Source organism: Paramormyrops kingsleyae, chromosome 2, assembly GCF_048594095.1.
Source record: "Paramormyrops kingsleyae isolate MSU_618 chromosome 2, PKINGS_0.4, whole genome shotgun sequence".
NCBI classification, from domain to species: domain Eukaryota; kingdom Metazoa; phylum Chordata; class Actinopteri; order Osteoglossiformes; family Mormyridae; genus Paramormyrops; species Paramormyrops kingsleyae.
In genome coordinates this window covers 11,056,641-11,072,663 of record NC_132798.1, presented here as the reverse complement: position 1 = coordinate 11,072,663, position 16,023 = coordinate 11,056,641, and the positions used below count along the sequence as shown (strand labels likewise).

At 40.2% G+C, this 16,023-nt stretch overlaps 1 protein-coding gene across 2 annotated transcripts; it reads left to right on the top strand.

Moving 5' to 3' along the window:
• The first annotated feature begins 235 nt into the window (after nt 1-235).
• LOC111839428 (alpha-N-acetylneuraminate alpha-2,8-sialyltransferase ST8SIA3) lies at nt 236-10,440 on the top strand. Of its 2 annotated transcripts, none has more exons than XM_023803349.2 (4): nt 236-385; nt 3,043-3,168; nt 3,491-4,048; nt 5,104-10,440. In XM_023803349.2, exons 2-4 carry the CDS (start codon nt 3,056-3,058, stop codon nt 5,384-5,386), a joined length of 954 nt encoding a protein of 317 aa, XP_023659117.1. In that variant the 5' UTR covers nt 236-385; nt 3,043-3,055; the 3' UTR covers nt 5,387-10,440. The 2 variants fall into 2 exon arrangements, with proteins under 2 accessions (XP_023659117.1, XP_023659114.1); XM_023803346.1 differs by lacking the exon at nt 236-385 and adding an exon at nt 392-910.
• Nucleotides 10,441-16,023: the final 5,583 nt, after the last annotated feature.

Sequence of the window (16,023 nt, the reverse complement as noted above, 5' to 3'; positions counted from 1 at the left end):
TACAGTAAATATTTTACAAATATTCTTGTGCGCTTTTATAAATCTTAATTCATATATATTTTTAAGTAAGGACTTCATTCAGGGATATACCTGAATATACTGCTTACGGACTTCTTACTACCAAGCATGAACCAGTCATGCTTACTCAGTAAACGTTACTCTACTTGCCCCCCTCAAGAATTACACAAACATTACGGGCATTCATCACAAAAGATACAGACATGAGGCGCGTGCCCCGCGTGCCATCCCTTTCTTCCTCGCAGTAAAATGGACATCTCGCGGCGCGAGCTTCCTCTCGTCATGGCGCTAAGGGCCGACGCGAGACCAGCGAAAGACACTTTCTTGGCACAGCGCGAAAGCCCCTATCGTGCACCTGGCCATACTGGTACCTATTTCAATTTATCCGAAAGACACGGTTGGTCCCCTTTAAAAAACCGGAGCTGCGAGACAATTAATTAAATTCAGATGGTGGTATTGAACGCACACATTATTCCTGTACCATTTGTCTTTCTGACTGAGGAGCGGGGCAGCAGCGCCGTCTGAAGCCGGACTCAAGGATGAGGGAGCATCTGTCACTAACGCTTCCGGCTGCCATATCAACTACTCATATCACCACTGCGGTTTTTTACTTATGAAACCATCCTAACTTTCAATGCTCAATATATTTTCGTGAGCTTTTGTATACTGCATTGATGAATTCGAGGTTTGTTCATTGCGTGAGTTTTCGCAGCCGCGGCTGAGAATACAAGATGGTCCGCGTTGCTAACGCTCTGGGTTTTGTTGTATTAAGCGTTGCTTTGATAATTTTATCACTGATAAGCTATGTTTCGATTAAGAAAGATAACATTTTCTCTACTCCAAAATACGCTAATTCGGGAGGTCCAAGGATAATGTTTCACGCAGGATTCCGGTAAGTCTGTCTGTATGAATAGTGTTTAATTAGCCTACACGCAAGATTTTTACATTCGTTCGCGCGATGTTTTCCAAATTATTAGTAAATGCGCATGCTGTGCATTGATCTGTTTATATAGTCTCCATTCCGTGCTCGAGTATTTCTGTCTAAATCCGACCTGCGAGCGAAAAATGAGATCATTTTTCATCGGGCGATTATCCTGCTGTTCAAAATGCGCTGGATGAGCTACAGTATATCATAGGATCCACGGGCCTTCACTAAACAGAAAAACATGATGGTACTCGTTTAAATAAAATCTCCGCGTCAGGTTATATTCGGTTTTCATAATAGTTGTTTTAAATGGACAATACTGTACGTGCGCGATTAGGAAGCCAGCAGGCGCGGCCCGCATCCAAGAAATAGAAACGTTTTGCTCGGCTCTGCTTCCCGCTGCCATATATAGCCTGATATTGCCTGGGTGCCTTGTCCCAGGCCAGTCAGACAAAAATGATCTCCATGTATATATAAAGCTAGAATCAACCCACCTGTGACCAAAACAAGACTCTGCCCAGGGCCTAGATATCAATTTAGTTTCTGTTTATTAATTTAGTAGTGTATGCCATGGCATAATAATAATAATTATAATAATAATTATTATTATTTTATAGTGATTGTAATGCATTATGAGCATAACTGCTGTGGTAATGCTTGTATTACATAATAAGATCACGCTTCATTTTGTTAACAAAACTTATATTGACTGTTGTCTATCAACAGGTCTTCATTTTTATCTGCAATATTAGTGACAGCTTCACAGGCTCTGCCCTCGCTCCATGGCTGAAGGCTGTAAGTCACAGGGAGTAGAACAGACCCAGATGGCATGTAATATTACCATCGCTGGCCATCTGAGCCGCAGACAGCAGTCTGGCACACTGTTCGGATCTTACAATAGTACTTTAACATGTTATAATGTTTTGATGGAGTATGAATATCGACTTGCCAACCTATAGTCTTTTAGGCAGACATCCACATGCCTGAAGATACCGTATTACTCCTTTCAGTGTTGGAATCTGTTGCCTGTCTTCCTTGCCTGGGCTGCACCTGACGTCAATGTGGTTTGTGCTGGAGCTCTCCTTGGTGCTACCGCTTGCATTATTGCATATACTACTGGTACTTATACTTCAGCTGCTATGACATGCATTCTGTGAGAGAGGCCATTTTGCAAAGCAGCAGACAAGTGCATTTGTAAATGGGCCATGCTTGTTTTTGCTTTGTGTCAGAGCAACGCCAACAAATGAATTTACAGCATTCTGCAGAACTGTTAAAGTGCCTAGTAAAGTTTGTTTTATTTCCTGTGGACAGTCTTTTCATTCTGATTATTTTAAAATGGGATATATGGTCTTATTTATACCTGACTAATCTCCTGCAAATGGGTGACGGATAAAATAATCATTTTAAAAAAAGAAACCCATTATAATGTTACCCTTTTGGTGCTGTGTCCACTTTTAAATATACATTTATGTGCATCACACCACGTCAGAAATAACTGAAACCTTAGATTACACTGACTGACTGATTATCTAAAAATTCTTTGTCCTTACTCTAAGAAGTTCCATGAAATGGAAATGGAGTTCAGAATGTGGTTTCAGTTCTATTTGTCAGTATCTGTTCTGTAGTCTATTGTCAATTGTTTGTTTCTTTAACACAAATTTAAATGTTAAAATGTATAGAAAAGACCTGATATCCTGTACTAAATAAGCAGTTACGGAACTTGGATGGTCAGAGATGTACAAAAAATGAGTGACACCCAGTGCTCAAACTACTACCTCTAAACGATTGTTTAAATCGCTGCCTTTGAATGGGTGGCCAGCTGTGTAAGTCTAGACTGTTGTGTTAGTTGGCATTCATTGATTGCAAATCCTGTTTTAATCAGGTCAGCTTCCTATCAGGTCTGCTGGAGATCGCCAGATACCTTTGCAAAGCAAGTGAACAAATAGCAGTCAAAGGGAATTTAATAAAGCCGATAGCTGAAAACAGCTCTTTAATTAGCTTGGAGCTGCAGTTGTTGATTGGAGTCATTTTCGGTGGCTGCCAAGTTGCTGCACAAGTCCACTGCCATCTCAGGCTGATGAGAACCCTGTCGTCCTCAGATCCCAGTTTGCCATGAACTTCCTCGACCCCTCCTTTATCCCACTGACCAGTGTCCTCACTGAGGAGCTGAAGCAGAAGAAAGGCCCCACGTGGAAGTTCAACAGGACAGCATTCTTCCAGCAGAGGTGAGGCGCTGTGGCATGTGCAAGAAACTTGCAGCAAGCCAGGTGTGCGAGTTTTACTTGCAAGGGCCACCGATTCAGTCGTATCGAGTGGCCAGACATGGGTGACTCCCTTGCATCGTTTTGAGAATCAGCATGCAAATGTTTCTCAAATCAGACCTTAAAATGTCAGTTTATTGACTGTATTTTCTGTAATATGTAATAAGTGACAGTTTCACTGCAATTTCCAGGGGTAAACGGTAGCAGAACTGGGACAATGTGAAGACAGAAAAATATCGGAAGGCTGTATTGCTTAGCAACGTTTCCCCCTTTGTTCTCATTTCAGAAAAGAGATCTCTCAGTACATTGACGTGCCAAATAACTTCTCCCTGCTGAAAAATGATGTGCGCGTGGGCCAGCTGATGCATTATGACTATTCCAGCCACAAGTATGTCTTCTCCATTAGCAGTAACTTCAAATCATTGCTTCCCGAGTCCTCTCCCATCCAGAACAAGCACTACAACGTGTGCGCAGTGGTGGGCAACAGCGGCATTCTCACTGGGAGCTCCTGCGGGCATCAAATTGACGAGTCTGACTTTGTCTTCCGCTGCAACTTTGCCCCCACCGAGGTCTTCCACAAGGACGTGGGCCATAAGACGAATCTCACCACTTTCAACCCCAGCATCCTCGAGAAGTATTACAACAACCTGCTCACCATCCAGGACCGTAACAACTTCTTCCTGAGCCTGAAGAAGTTGGACAGTGCCATTCTCTGGATCCCTGCTTTCTTCTTTCACACCTCAGCCACAGTCACCAGAACCCTGGTCGACTTCTTTGTGGAGCACAAGGGCCAGCTGAAGGTGCAGCTCGCTTGGCCGGGAAACATCATGCAGTACGTCAACAGGTGAGAGTGTCCATTCGCATTCGGTGTGTTCCTTTAATGGAACCATCAACCCTCACTCAGCATGCCACTGAATAACAGGGACAGAAACCATCCTCTTTTGCTATGTGAATTGGTGGGGATCAGAATCATGCTGTGTGTTAATCCATAACAGAGAGCAGCGGTTTGCTGCAGTCTGTATAGATCCAGGTTTCTTCCAGCAGAGTCTCAGAGACATTTACATTACGACAGACCACAATCTTTCATGTTTACTGCAGGTAGTAGCAGTCCGGTTGATAGTTTACTTCCTAGCTTATATGCAGCACCTGTGTACTGTCCTTCAGCTGTCAGCCTGGAAGAGAGCTAGACTGGGTTCAGTTTCCAGTATAACCTTCACCTACTGCTGAGAGAGAAAAGAAGAGGAAAGCCTTTCTCACCCCCTCATTAGCTGGTTATCTCTGAAGATCACACAGACTTTGAGATGTCAGCCTTTGCCAGCCACAAGTAGAAGCAGCAATCAGTCTTTTGTGTGCATGAGTGCTTAATGCATTATTTAGGTTGGGATGGCTTTTCATCTTGGGCTTTTGATCGTCTTCAAGCTTGTCCTGGGCCCCTCTGCTTATCCAGGGTAAATATTTGAAACCAAAGCAACTTTTCTCCAGGGCACTGAATAAATGCTGAATGTCAATGAACAACATTTTGAAGTTGTAGGCAAAAGAGCTGAGAGCTGAGGGCAGAGGAATCAAGCATGAAAACAACAAGGTATCTGTACAATTTGTTGTAGCAACTTGTTCGTAAAGTGTAGCAATTGAGTAAGTAGCACGGAGTCTGAGTATATTTGCAGTGCAAGCCGTTGGCTCAGTGTAGAGAGTAGAGGAATTACTGGTACTGAGGAGTTCTGCCAAAGTATTCTTTGACTTGCCTTTACAGAAGATTAGAACTTCAGCAAAGCTAATTCCGACATGCTACATCCTATAGCCTACATATGGCGTTATCCTCAAATTGTATGCTGGACATTCAAAGCTCTGTGGGTCACAGTAAGCATAGTTCTCAGATTCACATGGCTGGTCTTCCAACAGGTACTGGAAGACCAAGCAGCTGTCCCCTAAGAGGCTGAGCACAGGCATCCTGGTGTACACGCTGGCCGCGGCCATGTGTGAGGAGGTGCACCTGTACGGCTTCTGGCCTTTCGGCTGGGACCCCAGCACAGGCCGGGAGTTGCCCTACCACTATTACGACCGCAAAGGCACGAAGTTCACCACCAAGTGGCAGGAGTCCCATCAGCTCCCCGCCGAGTTCAAGCAGCTCTACAAGATGCACGCCGAGGGCCTTACCAAGCTCAGCCTATCGCACTGCATCTAGCCAGCCCAGGTGACTGTGCTCTGGGCCGACATCTGCAAGGTCCGCACATTTAGCATGACGAGTGGTCTGATTCCATGCCGTGATACCTTTTTTCCCACTAAAATTACAGTAAATCAAACAGGGTTTAACCACAGAGGATACACCCCACATAACTATCCACATAAGCATTCACATAAACTGACCTTTGCCCCAATAGTATTAGACGTGTACTGCCAGTCCATTGCACATCACTTACTTGTCAGAGAGTTGCACAGTTTGACCCTGTGTTTAATGAACGTGGTCAAATGCATATACGGATGTGGAATTTGACCACATCTACATGAACATGACGAGAAGGCTCTTACGAGACACCTGCATATCATCTTCTATGTCCCCTGGAATTGCCGATGTGTGTGTGTTGTCGTAGATATCCATGGACATCTGTATTTGCTGATCATGGCTGTTCTTAATGGACTTAGGGTTGTAGATATCGGTCATTTGTTTACTGAGCATGCCAATCCCATGCAGGCATAGGGCCGATGATTTGGGAAATTTGTTAACCTAACATACCCGTGTGAGTTTTTGAACACGGACGACAGCCATGTGTTTACTGAGCATACCAAAAGGCCCTTAAGGTCATGGAGATGACACTGGATTCATGGTGTCCACTGCACGGGATACCATACTGTAGAGCTTATCTGTGTAAATCTGTATTTAGATTTACTGATAAATAGATAATAAACTGCCCAAAGGGTAAATGTAATAGAAATTAATATTTTTGTACTGCCTTTGCAGAAACTATTTGACTCATTATTCAGGCCAGAACGTACATTCATGATGCACCGCCATTATGTTATGAAGCATCAGGCTGAAATATATCCCTGTCATGCAAGCTCTTAAGTACGCCAAGACATAGAGAATTGTTTACATAGGTAGATTTGTTATTGTTGTATTCATTAAACCATGAATTAGACTTAGGCAGGTCGATGAGATGTACTTCTCAGCCAAATAGCAGTGAATTATTACTAAATTACATGGAGCTAAACCACATAGGTCTGTACTGCGGATTTCAACTCCACATCATACAGAGTCAAACGATGACCTCAGCAGTGTTGCCCTGTCTTGTTTTCCTTGAGACTAACACATATCATGGGTGGTTCTACATGTTCAGTCAAGCTCAGGGGGCTCTTCTCAGTTCAGGTCTAGGTCATCTGACTTTGGAAACCAACAGAAGAAGAAAACACAAGTAACATATTATCATGCTTGAGGTATAAGCTGAGAAATTGTCTGCAATGCATTTTGGATCTTTTACATTTAGTAATATTTGGCTTTACGTGAATAACACACTCATAAAACTGCTCCAAAGATAACTCTAAGATGTGGAGTTTAATATCATTTGTAATTATTCTGTACGTTTAGGTAGAACAAAGGAATGATAAAATCATTTCAACTACTACTCCGATGTTGCTGTTTAAATGATTAGCAGATCTTGTCACTGCCAAGAACTACTGTCAGTTATTACTGTAGTTTAACAATATAATCCTACCTAGTCTGGGCTGGAGGCCTGCTGTGATTTTAAATACAAGTCCTGTGGTATAGCAGAGGTCATCGTAGACATAAAATAACTGGTGCAGTATTACAGTGCCCACCCGTCATGGATTTGCAGTCTGGTATATACCCGAATGTCTCAGGACCTGCCCCAATAACAATGGCCAACCTCGATTGCCAAAGGCAACAGTAAGATGGTAAGGAGATGAAGAACTCGTTAGCGTAGCCCCGAGACGCTTCCTTTAAGCGCCTAATAGTTGAGTCAGTATTGAATTTTGCCTTGCTTTGTGGGGGGGTTCAGTTTACGGCAGTGTTTCCCAATCTGGCCCTCGGGGAACCACAGACAGTCCACGTTTTTTGCTCCCTCCCAGCTCCCAGGTAAGGAGCAGAAATGTGGACTGTCTGGCAGGGAGCTGGGAGGGAGCAAAAACATGGACCGACTGTGGGTCCCTGAGGAGCAGATTGGGAAACCCTGCTTTAGGGGACTTGATAAGAGGTGTCAGTGCCTTGTGGGTGGGTTCCAAGGGCAGAGAACACGGCGGCTTTATTATTTCCACCATTCTTATCAGATTGACTGTCTTAGCCCTGAATATCATGATGGGACCAACCTTAGCTCTCACACATCTAATAATTATTTATTTCTTAATATATTTGAATACAGCTTTGTCATATGGGAAATGATAAACATAGGTTTATAATGAGAACAGCATGAAATTACCGACATTTCCTTGCATGCCTTCTACAGCCTGTAATGTATGGAAAAAATTACACATCAGCTTTAATGCACTGCAAACAGCATGTCCATTACATTACATAGTGCATTTGTTTACCAGGTCTATGTGATACAAATGCAAAGAGTTACTGTGTATGAAACTAGGTACTTTATCTGTTTTACCTGTGTCAGCAAGTAAACTAATTGTAAAGCAGCCATAACCAGAGGCCTTGTGTTTGTACCCCTGAGAAATGTACTTTACCAGCTTTGCGTCAGTGAAATATCATCCCGTGTTTGAGTGGCCCTTAGGTACTCACCTTATGTCAGATCATTTAGCTTGCTAGAGTTAGTATGGGGTTGTTAGATGCTGAGCCTGAATCTGTGCTGGTGCCCTGTCCAGTCACACACTGTATATCGGTATCTGCTTAGCGTCAGATAATGTGCCCATGTGTAAATAAATCATTGTGTGTTCCCAGAATCCTTTGCAAATCAGTGCGACCGAAGCTGATGGAGTGAGTGGCCGAGTGATGCATAAAAGTGCCGGCAAGACGTCTCCTCGGGTTAGCTGTTCTCCACGTAACGGGCATAGAAATGCTGTGGGTTGCTCACTCGGGCTTAATTGCACGGCCATGCGTTTCGCCCTTATGTACAGGGATGCTCTCAGCCATTATCACCTTATGCTCCTAAACATTTGCATCTGCTACTCTGTATTTGACTGCTGACACTGTTTTAACCACCAACATGTCTATCAGAAGTTTTCTACAGCCAACAGTTTCCATACTAGTCAAATAATTAAGCTACGAACTAAGAATATTGAGAAAAAAAAATATATAGAAGTTTTTTGCCTACGTAGCTGACCACTGAGTGAACATTATTGTGCCACCGGTGTTGTTAAGCACCTGTATACCCATTGATAGGTTGGGTTATGTATATATTTACCTGCTTCAGCATTGCTGTTTCTCTCTGGACGTCTCTTTCACAATAATAGCCAATGAGCTTTTGATACTTAGATACAAAGTACCAAAGAGCAAAGAGTTGAATCTTCTGTGGACGTTGAGGATAAGGTGCCAGACTATGGCCTCTGTACCCGTGTGAAAGGCCACAGTTAGATTAGATTTCACAACCGTTCAAGTCAGCAGTGTTTATATTTAGGCCGCTGGCTGCATCCACAGGGACTCCATTTCATTAAAAAGTCCCTGTGGTTCAGCCGTAATAACTTACACCCATTCCAAGGGTACTGCTGGCTTCCACTGGAAAGGATACAGTGTACGGTCGCTAGGTACCAGCCCCGGTGTGTTCTGTTTACACCATCATTTCAACTTTGGTCAGATCAGATAAACTGAACGGTTCACACAGGGCTCTGCAGTGGAGAAAATGTGCTCTCTGGGGCCATGACAGGACAACAACTGCTCATGTATGTGATACACGTAGAGTTAGTATGGATCACTGTACTGGCTATGTCACCATGCACTGTACCAGGCTAGCATTTTGTTGTCCAGCTGATGGAAATATTAGACACAGTTCTATAATGTGCTTTGCTTTCTTTTCTTCGGTTGGTGTAATTATCGAAAATAAATGTACAATACAGCACTGTCACTCAGAAGAAGGTTAAATGCTCAACCCATGCAGCTGTGTGCTATTTAGTATCTAGATTTTTCTAAGAAAGTGGTGTTGTGATTGTACAAGGTGTAGTGCATATATTACGAAGGTTTGGCTGAATTGGCTTCTGGGTTGAGGGCAAAGTGCTTTCCCACAGTTTGTTGGCAAATCTGAATGCAGGCTTTCAGCACTTGTACAGCCATGGGACAAAGATGCTGACTTCAAGGGTCATCAACAGGGTGCCTCTCCTTTTAGCAGAGCTCAGTTGGAATTGGGTTTAATTCCAAACCTTGTGTATTACAGAAATGTCCTTGTTAATGTTATACAGATTCCCCTCAACGGTTGTGAAAGTTGCTTCACTCACGTTTAACATTTTGAACAACATCCAGGTGAGTGGTAGGATCTATTAAATCCAGTGACCATTTATGTATTTTTAGTTTTTCCCTGATGATCCTTTACTGATTTTATATATAATTTTCCAGTATCAGGCAAATGACACATTTAATGTAACTTTTATTATGTATCGTGTAACACTGATATGGATAAAATGATTAAACACAAATTAATATTGGCCTAACTCAAGCATGTTATTTGACCTAATGTATATTCTATATTTATTTATTATTGTTTTATTTTATTTTACTTTTTTTCTCCAAAAAAAAAGGTGTCACGTGACAGAGTATTTATTTATTAATTTATAAAGAGTGTGACATATAGTACAACTTCAGTTTGATGGTAAATCTTAATTAACGCATAGAAAAGCAGTGTTTTGAAGTGGATTGATGTCACCGCTTTCTCTGTCTGTTTGACTTCATACACAATATTCCTGACCTCCAGATATGAGCCAGCTATAGTTCTCAGCTTTTCCCACCAAATGTCCAGGCATCATCAGCTCTACCAGACTGGCTGCGCTAATGTTATTTTTTTAAATTGGTGTAATTATTTTCCAGTGAAAAAACCTGTCGGATGTACAGAGTTCTTTTAACCGAGAAAATTTGTAACTTGATAACAAATCCTTTTTGGATGTTTACAGAAACTGTTTTCCCCCCTATTTATAGACCTCTGATGTTGATATAATGTGAATGTGAACGAGCACTGGCTGATTTTCTGGAAGCCGTCCACCAGTCTTGAATGTAATGCACCTGCAGTTTTGGTCAACATACTGGAAAAGCCCTAGTATGGGCTGCTGACTCAAATAAAGCTATTTTCTGCCTGATCTGCCTTGGGTTTTTCACTGATGGTTGACCATGTCAAGTAGCCTGGCAAAGCTCGCTGGTAAATGAATCTACCTCTCAGCAAATAAGCCAGCAGAAGCAGCACTTTCCACATGACTGTCAGCCCTGTCAAGTCATGCAATATAAAATGTACACTTATTTGAAACGGGGACCCAACACTTCACCTGCTTTTATGGAATTCTTGGAAATCAGAGTGGAATTGCTCCAAGTATCAAATTTCATGGTCTTTTACTTTTTTAATTGCTTGTTCTAATTGCTTTAAGTTGGCTCTGCTAGTCCTTCCATATTTTTTCATTTCTCTGCTATCATAAGCTTCTTTCACTGTACAGCTATTTCAAACAATATTAATTCTACTAGCAACTCTATCCTCTGCTGCAATTTAACAGGAGAGAATTTCTACCCTGCACTGTCCTATAATTTATGTTTACTTATGTTCACTTACTATTTATAAAGGTTCTACCTTTATCAGTCCAACACATGTGATTAAGCTGGTAGTGGTATGTTGATAGTTTAACATGCATTATATGCACATGAAGTTCACATATGTATTTAGTATGATAATGTATAATATGATAAACTGTCCATCTTCCAATGTTTATTAGTACAGGGTTTCAGAGGTGGAAGAATGTATTATAGGAAGTTGAGGGCACAAAGCAGGCAAACACCGTAGATGGGACGCAAGCTTAATGCAGGGCACACACACTACAGGCAACTTAGAGATGTCGAATTGCCAAACGGTATGCTTTTCTCTGCATGAAAAAAGTGGAATCCCCAGTTCAAAATTGTGCAGAACAGGGAGAATATGCAAACTAACATCAAGCGAACCTCAGTTCCTAGAAGTGTGATGCAACAGTGCTACAAACAGAAGCCAGCATGATAATGTAAAAAAAATTAACTGATGAGTGCAATAGGTTCAATTTCCTTAAACTCATAAAAAGAAAGAAAAAGATTTCGCACATATTTTACGTGCTTCTCAAAATGGAAACTGGGAGAGGCTGTTTGTCTCTTCGACCACAGGTGTCATAACTTTTAAATTGGATTAATGACGCTACCTCTACCAATTAATTTCCCCTTTGACCTTCCGCATTCACAGACTGAACAAAATTAACTTCAGCTGCATTGAAATCACAAAATATAAGCTGTCATAGCTTGCAGATGCTGACAAAAAAGTCCATTGAAATTCCACTAAAAATATTTTTTTTTCCATTTCAATTTTTCCATCACCAGTTGATTTGTTATTTAAAACGAATCAGTACTACAAGCACCTTAAACAAAAAACTATCAGTATGTAAATGAAAAAGATGGACATTTTGTTCTCTGCAGATGTTTTTTCTTCAAAATAATGTTGCTTCATAATTTGAGGAACGGAAATGATCAGATTTCCATAGAAAGACATGAATCAACATATAAAATCATTAAATTTGTTTTGAATATCGCCGTACCATTTTCCCAAAGTGTTCTGCTTCACAGGTTTTAGTGTTGACAAATATCTAGGCCTACTTATGACATATGCCCACTGATAAATCCATTGACCACACAACTACATGATCCCAAAGAGTATTCATGAGTGAAAAGCTGCAGTACAAAGACACAACACACACATATACACTGTATGAAGGTATTTGTCTTCTATTTTATGAGAACTAAATATACAAATACTATACGGAATTAAAAGAAACAACACATTTTGCATTAAAAAATTTGTGCTTGTGCATGTCAATAATAACGAAACGAGTGAAAGTAAATGAGCACAGTGGCTATTTCTTGTCATTAAGCAGTGGCCTGCATGACCTCTGACCTCGACTAAAAAGGTTCAAATGAGCCATTCTGTCACTGCAGAGCCAACGTGTGCTTCGTATTTTATATATAAAATACAGTTATTCTAAGCATACACTCAGTGGTAACTTTATTAGGTACGCCTGGGAGGTTTTTGAGCTTGCATGAAGGTGCAGAAATGCCATTGACTGGATGCTGTTTTTGTTGTTCACCACAACAGATTCTGTGAACTCCCAAGAGAGGGTGGCTGTTTCGGTGATGCTCTAACCACCTCGAGTAAAACCAACAATCACATCACGGTCAAAATCACCTAGATCAGTTGTATTAGCCATTTAAATATTAGTCAAATAATAAATGATCTTCTCCACCCAGTCTGAATACTGTATTTATCTAGCAAGCAGATATGTAGGCATATTTGTGTGTTTGTGTTAAATGATGCTGTAAAATTAACATCAGAAATGCTATACACAAAAATGTCACCTTATAACATCCCATAGACCTACATATTACAACTGAATATGAGGTATTACATAACTGCAATAGACCCAAAGTTTGTGTTTGTTTTTTATTTAAAGATATGGTCATACTTTGTATATGTGTATTTGAAAAAAAGCACCAAATGAAAATTAAGGGAGTTAAGAAAGAGCACGTCATTCGAAAAAGGGTTACCTCTGCCAGCACAAACCTAAAAGGGGTGACCATAGTCCTTTGTTAACCTTAGATTTCCTTCGCGATTCGAATATCTGTGTTGCTTATGTGCAAGATCACGTGCACGTTCTTTCGAAAACCCACGTACAGTAAGTCGTTTTTCTGTTTAGACGCTAACAGTAATAACGGGAATATCTATGATGATTTAACTTCAGATGCTAACTGAAAATAACTCTCTCATTATGAATCAATAATTAATTTATCGTCTTCATTTCTCTTCTATTTTTGTGAAATATGAACCTTGTAATTTAATGCAAAAACCCACATCAGGATATAGCTGTGACTTTGAAAATAAATAATGGAAACGATATATTTATACTAAAGAAAGGAAATTATCATGTATTTCAGTTCTTTCCAGTTACTTCCAAACATCTTCTGTTTCCGTGCGTTAATTCAGCCGAGCGTCTCGGATAGCTGACAATGTACTTTAAGTTAATACTTGACTTTTCCAATCGCACAGGGTAACTGGATCTAACTTTAAGTCACTTCTTGTGTTCTGTTCTGTCCTGTTGCTATTACACAATGTCAGTCGGATTATTTCTCCTGTAACTTTGCTAATCTGCCAAAATTTACGAATAAAGCCAGATAAATGAAATTAGTCGCCAGAACTATTATGGAATTTTATAATATCCTGTAATTAACTCGAAAAACAACTACAAAATAGTCAAGCAGAGTAGGGAGAAGTCTAAGGTGGATTCTCAAACCTTTGACAGACTTATGTTGATTTGGCATGGGTTACCACATGTCAATAATTAAATCAAATGATATGATCAAAGACCGACGTGCCCGAAGGCATAATATAATCACTGCGTATTGATGAGAGTTTATCTTTCTATGGTTTCGCACTTGCTACCTACCACACGTAGTTCATATTCCCTGTAAATTTATACTGGTTGCACAACTTGCAAGTAAGTTTTTCCGTGGTGCCTCACTTTGTGTCTTCACTATAGTAAACAGCAATTCCCATCTATACAAAAAGCAGCCGATACAGCCGTATAGAAAACGGTGAATTAGACGTATTTTACAGTTTTACCAAAAAACGCAATTATAATGACACCATGATTGTATTAGCCTATCAGCTGAAAAGAGATTTCACTTCGTGAGGTTTTGGCTGCATTCAGGTAACAACGTGTTGGCGCATTTCAATTCTTTGCGTTATAAACAGTTTCAAACGGTATTTGACTTTTAAGCATAACAAAGGTCTGTTTAACCTGTATTATGAACTTAATTTGGAAAGTGATTAAAAATGATCACGTTACAATTCATTTTCAGATATGAGGAATGGAAAACTCAGTTTTTATCTTTTGAATTTTAAATGTGAAGGATTTCACCCACAGTTCAAGTTAATCAAGGCGCAAGCCAAGGCGAGAAAAATAAAACTTAAAAAGAACAGACATTTTAATCATGCCTGGAACGAGCAAAGAAAAGAATGTTGATAAAAGCGCGTTAGTTTTGTGTGTTTCCCCCGAATTTATCCACATGGCATCGACGGTTGTTATCCAAGACCCCCCCCCCCCCCCGCCCCCGACCCTGACCAGGATAAGCGTTTTGAAAATGATGGATTATTATTATTGTTGTTGTTGTTTATTATTATTATTATTATTATTATTATTATTACTACTACTATTATTATTACCATCATTGTTGTTAATGCTGCTGTTGTTTATTGTTGTTGTTTGTTGCTAATAATAATCTAAATACTGTAACGTGTTAAATGACTAGTCAATGTTGACTTCGAAACATACTATTTTTTTTATGTCAGGAAAAAAATTAACAAACACAACTACAATTATAGCACTAATGAAAAAATACACACAAAATAAAAACTGCACAATTACAAATATATAGACAAAAAACATTAGATTATTAGGCCTACAAACATGTACTGTAGGTAGCAAATTAAAAATTTATTAAAGTAAAGGTATACGCATACATTCCACTCACTAAGTACAATGGACTCTTACTTTAGTATTGCATACGCATATATGGGAATATGTAATATATAATACGCGATATACTCTTAATTGGAAAACATAAAGATTGCACTCCTAGTTTCTATTTCATTTCAATATAACTTGTTCATAATCCTCAGACAGTTGCATCTACAGAGTTTCGCCGAACAAACCACTAGTTTACTCCAAGTCACTATATTGCAGAAAATAATTTTCATCCAAAATGTTTCAGTTTACAGCCCTTGGACTTCCCCCCGAAAATATTTACTCCCTCCGTGGCTGCTTATACTATCTAGGCCTATGAAACTTGAAACTGTAGAATCACGACTGTCAAATTTGAAGAGCGATTAAACCGCACAGGCTAACGCAAATGCTGTCTCTGCGGAAAGCTGCCATGCAAAAATTCTTTTCCGTAAGATGCGACAGGCATATAATGTCTAAGTGACATACACTTACCGCAAAATACAAGGAAAGCAAGCCATGGACGCATTTGCGCAAGGGCAGATGCAGCGTAAACCCCAAACTGATTGCCAGTAACGGTATAGATTAGCATGGGGTCCGCTGCACAATGATTCTGATCAATACCGCTGCACTTACATACCAGATGGCACGGGAAAAGATCAAAATGAAAAAAAGGAAAGAGAAAAGGACCGTTTCAATCGACCCGCTATGATTTGGGCCTCTCTAGACTTAAATAAACACAGCACGGAAAAGCCTGTAAAAGCACTGTACAATTCGCTAGCGATGCAAAGTGATGAAACCGGGTTTGATTATATCATTTCTTTGTTAGGTTGTTTTCTTTTGTTGTGGATATGTTTTGGACATGGTGTGGCATAGGCTAAAGTTCTACCTTTATAACACCTGAATAATGTGACTATATAGTTTAGATATTTTGCGAATTCCGGTAAATCACTAATCCGATCCTGAAACTTGTTAAAGACAGTTTGAGTCTTATTAAACTACAAACGCGAACGCGATGCCAAAGATCGTGTTAAAGGCTACTAGACTAATGCGACAACTTGTATGTCGATGTCGGATATTTATTACTGTAAAAAAAGATTTAAAGACAATTGATGATCAAATAGTTTCTGAGTTCTTTATCAAATTGTGCGCCAACAAAGCAGACCT

Excerpts from the sequence above, each read along its gene's own strand:
- LOC111839428 (XM_023803346.1), top strand. The coding sequence starts at position 750 with ATGGTCCGCGTTGCTAACGCTCTGGGTTTTGTTGTATTAAGCGTTGCT. Across the intron at positions 911-3,042 it reads ATGTTTCACGCAGGATTCCG|ATCCCAGTTTGCCATGAACT; the intron begins GTAAGTCTGTCT and ends TGTCGTCCTCAG. Across the intron at positions 3,169-3,490 it reads ACAGCATTCTTCCAGCAGAG|AAAAGAGATCTCTCAGTACA; the intron begins GTGAGGCGCTGT and ends TTCTCATTTCAG.